At 37.8% G+C, this 5,879-nt stretch overlaps 1 protein-coding gene across 1 annotated transcript in view; it reads right to left on the bottom strand.

Moving 5' to 3' along the window:
* Positions 1 to 5,879, bottom strand: part of LOC121380255 (high-affinity choline transporter 1-like) — a 20,121-nt gene continuing 14,242 nt past the window's right edge. Inside the window, exons 6-8 of the mRNA XM_041509101.1 lie at positions 5,600 to 5,729; positions 3,119 to 3,336; positions 1 to 1,129 (exon numbers count right to left, since the gene is read on the bottom strand). Of these exons, the coding sequence (XP_041365035.1) occupies positions 560 to 1,129; positions 3,119 to 3,336; positions 5,600 to 5,729 (918 nt within the window). The 3' untranslated portion in view covers positions 1 to 559. The remainder of the gene's footprint in view (positions 1,130 to 3,118; positions 3,337 to 5,599; positions 5,730 to 5,879) is intronic.

Genomic DNA, 5,879 nt, shown 5'->3' on the forward strand with positions numbered 1-5,879 from the left:
ATCCCATAGACAGGATAGCACATACCACGGCCTTTGTTACACCAGTCGTGGTGCACTGGCTGGAACGACACACAAAAACAACGACACAAACAAACAATAATCAGTCCGATCAGAAATGACGAGGTGATGTGAGTTGTGTTTTTGTTTCTTTTTTGTTTCTTTTTTTCTTTTAAAGTATGGATTGCACCGAAAACGTAAATGGTAGATGTATGTTTTTATATTATTCTCGTCTGCCTTGGTCCCTCCTCAGTGTCCATAATACCGTATACTTGGACATCGCCCCCAAATGACCTCATTTGGACTCAAAATGACATGGTGAGTCACAATAATATTTTTCTGGCATTATGTCTGGTATAGATGGCGCTGTGATAGCTATCGCGGGAAATTTAAAATAAATGAAAACCTATATATATAGTGGCTATTTCATGTTGACATAAATATCGTATTTAGTATATGAACATATAATTTGCAATTATGTATCATTTTAACTGTAAAAACCTGTTAGCCGAAACATTTAACAATGATTATCAAGTCATGAATGCGCCTTTAAAATAATGTTTCACAAATCGCCTGACAGGTCAAAAATTGGTGCCTTTTTGTCGCCTTCATCGTTTGTTTGTGTCATACCAACACCGTCATCACAATTCTTGTCCAGAATGCCTTCACCGCGTTGCATTTGTCTACGTCGTGCTGGCTCTTTTCCAATACACTTGAAGATATCGTACTTTAGAGGAACTATTCCCCTGTTAAACAAACAGTTGGTCAAAAGAGACACCCCAGTTATCGTAGCAAAGCTGATGAGCATTGTTGTAGTCCTGAAGGGAAATCTCTGCCCCAGAGTTTCGTCATACATCGGGAATTTTAATATCACCGGTAGGCCGAGAATGGGTTCCCCTGATAGTATTCGGCCTAGCAGTGCCACGAGGTATCCCAGAATGCAACCGTACGTGTTGGAGGGCGCGAACCACAGGACGCAGGTCAGCTGGGGGAAGACGACGACGTACATGAGGTCCGAACACAGGATAAAGAGACCATATATGGTGTTTGCCTTGATCGCCAACCCCGTTCCAACGATTCCTACAATCACGATGGCGATTCGCATAACCCAGATCTGTTCTCTGTCAGATGCCTGAAAGTATTAAACAAAGCCATATGCTGAAACAAGCAGCGTTTTGTTTTTTCTTCTGAACACAAGGTAACAAAAGGCGATTATATTATGGTATGCTATACTCAATGGGTAGGTGTAAGACCACTACACCCTCTTCTCTCTCACTAACCACTAACAACTAACCCACTGTCCTGGACAGACAGTCTAAATATCTGATATGTGTGTCCTGGACAGCGTGATTGAACCTAAATTGGATATAAACACGAAAATAAGTTAAAATTAAAATTAAAATAAACAAAGCTATATGCTAAATAGAAGCAGTGGGTTTTGATTTTTTTCTGAACACAAGATAACAAAAGGCGATTATATTATGTGTAACGTAGAGAAGAAACAAACCCTAAACCGCCAAATAGATAGATAGATTATTGCATGAGCGGGAGGCTGAATGTATCATTTTACTTTATTTTCGTCATATACACCTAAGGTTCAAGCACGCTGTCAAAAGCATACACCTCAGCTATCTGCGATGTCTGTCTGTGACGGAACATGCTCTTAAATTTGTTTTCGCCTGTGGCGATTTTAATTGTGTTAGAGGGCCGTGTGCAGTTTAATTGCACTTAGCCCAGATGGGCAACTTGTTACGTAATACCTCCGCGCGACCGTACACATCCAGCCAGGTGCGGAGGCCATGTGGCGAGTAGTTACGTAATACCTCTGCGAGTGCGGTTTTTACAACCGTGATTGGCGACGATGGCGTCAGTAAGTCTGACGATCAGAGAGAAATAATACCGCTTGGTCGCGGTGGAAATATCAGATGATAGGGGGAGGTACCGCCTTGTACCCCCAGGCGATTTCTGATTTTATAATAAATAGCTAGTTTTTAGAGATATGGGGGAGAACGAAAAAGGAAGCTTCCCGGGAACGTAGTCCGTTAGGACTTGGTAAATATCATTTCTGCTCTGTTGTATAACCTTGATGTGATTGATGTGACTTTTAATATTTTAATACTGTATTATACCAATATTTTTAGACAGTGTCTTCGGTCATCTGACGAAGTAAATCGTAGACTTTTGTTCTAACATTATACGAGTATTTGGTAATATAACGCTTAGCTAGTCATCCTAGAAGACCTAGGTAAACTGTAGGTTATTGTCTTTATTGTGATAGGTACCAGTATTAATTCTGTGTTACAAGGTTACTGAATGAGTAGTTAAGGGTTAATTAAAAATTAACCAGTTAGGAATAGAGTGGTAATTCCTTTATTAATTAAGTTCTCCTGGCAGCGTTTCTCAATTATCACACGTTACTGAACGAGTAGTAAGGGTTAATTAAAAATTAACCAGTTAGGAATAGAGTGGTAATTCCTTTATTAATTAAGTTCTCCTGGCAGCGTTTCTCAATTATCACACGTTACTGAACGAGTAGTAAGGGTTAATTAAAAATTAACCAGTTAGGAATAGAGTGGTAATTCCTTTATTAATTAACTTCTCCTAGAAGCGTTTCTCAATTATCACACGTGTGGGTGTTGTGTCACGGTGAAGTGATTCGTATAGTGTGTACCTAGACACCTAGAGATTAACGAATTAAGTGATCAGTTCTGGGCTGTTATTATTGTTGTTATTAATTAACTACTACGGCTGTACATTTGTCAGCGTAGGTTAATACAGATTCCAAAGTGTATTGTGTTTTGTTGTGTTTCTAGTGAACTAAACGTACTATATTACATATACTTTATATAAGATCGTATCTCTGATCATACCTAGAGACGAGCCATACTAGGGTTTAACAGCCTGTTATAGAGAGATCTAATAGATATACAGTTAGGAGAGATATTTTGATAATCGTGTTTTATTCAGTTACGGGAATTATAGAATCCCCGTGACACTGTCTAAGAATAAGGAGTTGAATGGCTAGTTGTTATATTAGTGATCAGCAAGAAACGGTCAATGTAGTGACCGTGAACAGTGAACACTGTCCAAATCGCCCCATGCGAACTTCAATTACTGATACCTTTCTTCTGAAGATGTCTGTGTATATATTCTTTGCAAACACTGTCCCAGTTGATAGCACACACGAGTCTGCTGATGACATCACTGCTGCAGCGACTACCCCAATGCCTACCACAGCTATCGGAAGTGGGCACAGGTAGTTGAGAACCATGGGAAGTATGACGTTGTATTTACTTTCCGGAAGTGGAATAGGTCCGTCGTAAGATGTCTGATTCCAGTCTGGAGGATTAAACAGAAAGGAGAAAGATCACATCGAAATACAATTAGTGTGTGATCCAAACATATATGTAAAGTAAAATGGATAGTTTCTTCGCCTTCAATAATGTTAACGATGAAATCAGATATGGATTACTAACAGTCCATAATTGGACAATGTGGCTACATAAAACACAGAGAAAAAGAAAAGAGGAATATCAGCTAATGTATGATCAATACATATTTAAAATTTCTGTATTTAAAGAACAATGGGCTACGTCCTTACGTTCGTGCATGAATATCCAGGATGAAGCCAGATGTGAAATGCTAGTCCAGAATTGGCCACAGGGGCAGAATGTACGTCCAAAGGCAACGTTAACACAAATACGCTGAATATAACTGTTTCTTCTTACACAGCAATTGGTGAGAACATCATTCGTTATTTTTTATAACACATACTTGTTAAAGGGACATTCCTGACTTTGCTGCAATTTTTAACATGTTATCGACTAACACAGACTTTTTAAAGGGACATTCCCGAGTTTACTGCATTGTAAGATGTTTCCGACTAATAAAGTATTTGTACGATTAAACTTACATATTAAATATATTTTCTTGTTTACAATATCAGTGTCTGTATATTCAATGTGTTTCTGGTCGTCTTAATATTTGTAAGAAGCCCAAACTGGATTTTGTCTTCAAATAATTTCGTACGTACTAAAAAATCGGTTTTAGGAAATAAAATGAAATTTAACCTAGTACAAATATTAGAACGATCAGAAACACTTTTAATATACAGCCACTAATATTTTATGCAGAAAAATATATTTGATACGTAATTACAGTCATCAAAAAGTTTCTGTTAGTCGATAACATCTTAAAAATTGCAGCAAACTTAGGAATGTCCCTTTAACGATTGTAATTACACATCAAATACATTTTTCTGCATTAAATATTAGTGGCTGTATATTAAACGTGTTTCTGATTGTTCTATTATTTGTACTACGTTAAATTTCATTTTATTTCCTAAAATATAGTTTTTTTGTACGTACAAAATTATTGGAAGACAAAATCCAGTTTGGGCTTCTTACAAATATTAAGAAGACCAGAAACACATTGAATATGCAGACACTGATATTCTAAACAAGAAAATATATTTAATATCTAAGTTTAATCGTAAAAGTATTTTATTAGTCTGAAACATCTTACAATGCAGCAAACTCGGGAATGTCCCTTCAACAAATTGTTAACATTTTAAAGACATACGAGTGAGTGCTCCTAGGTGATGACCAGTTCACCAATGCCATACCATCCAATAAGACAAAAATAACGGTGGAATCGATCATTCCGTGACGTACAAGAAAACCTGAAATTGACTTGTCTGTGACGCACAAGTTAATTATAAGCGAAAGGGTTGTAAATAGGTTTTCGTTGGAAAAGGCATTTACATTTATTTTAAAACTGTGGGGTTTTTTTCAGGATATCGTCGGCGAATCGTGTAGTATTCTCTATTTAATTCAAGTATACCTCAAAGAAGAGGCAGTCTGGGATTGATCCTAGTCGGTGGGCCCATGTCGTCCCAGCCAGTACACCACGACTGGTGGCCGTGGTATGTGATATTCTGTCTGTGGAATGGTGCATATAAAAGATCCCTTGTTACAAATGAGAAAACAGTATGTTGCGAGTTTCCTCGAACGGCAGAGTACTCTAGCTAGGTGGCAACCAATCTGATTAAAATTAGCTCTACTGGTCTCACCAGTAGGTCTAACAGCATTGCATGGACTCCCATGTCCAGGTGACATTTCATCTATAAATAACGATTTAAATATCGACTAATTACACTTTGCCTTTTATAACGTTATTCGGGAGCATACAAATTCTAAAAATATCGGTCGAGACTATTTATGCAATAGGCGAACTTGTTGGCTTATTTCAACATTGAAAAAACAGGGGGAAAAGTGCAGTAATAATTACTCTGGATTGTATACTAGTATAAACAGATTTTATGGCTATACCATCACGGTTTTTTTTTTCGTCTTAAAACGAATTTTTAAAATAAAATGTTATATTGAAATTAGTTTCCGGCATACTTCGTAATTCACCCGAATCATTTCGTATACCCTCGGCATAATCCCGAATGTTTTCAAATTCTTTTCAAATCACTGGCATGATTTTGCAAGTAAAGTTTTGATTGGTCGCTCCAACGGGCTGCTGTTAGATACACATGTAATAGTGGAGCTAATTTTAATTAGATTGGGTGGCAACCAGTCTGAAATAAGAAACTTACCAGCTGCCGCCCCGATGAGCCCAATCGTGGCGGGTGGAACAGCCAAGGCCAGACAGAAGATGGCAGCAAAGATAGAAGCGAGGCGCGCACTTTCAGCCGTCCTGCATGCCAAAACTCGCTGGTAATAAATCTGAAACACACACACGAGCAAAAGCGAGTTTGATGAGCTTTTGTGGAACCTTTCCTTAAACTTTTTTTACGCGCCTATATCCTATTATAATATTGATGTATTTACCTTTGATTGAAAACCTGATCTCTATTTTTGTGCTGTGGTGTCGTT

This window comes from Gigantopelta aegis, chromosome 8 (assembly GCF_016097555.1).
Source record: "Gigantopelta aegis isolate Gae_Host chromosome 8, Gae_host_genome, whole genome shotgun sequence".
NCBI lineage: Eukaryota > Metazoa > Mollusca > Gastropoda > Neomphalida > Peltospiridae > Gigantopelta > Gigantopelta aegis.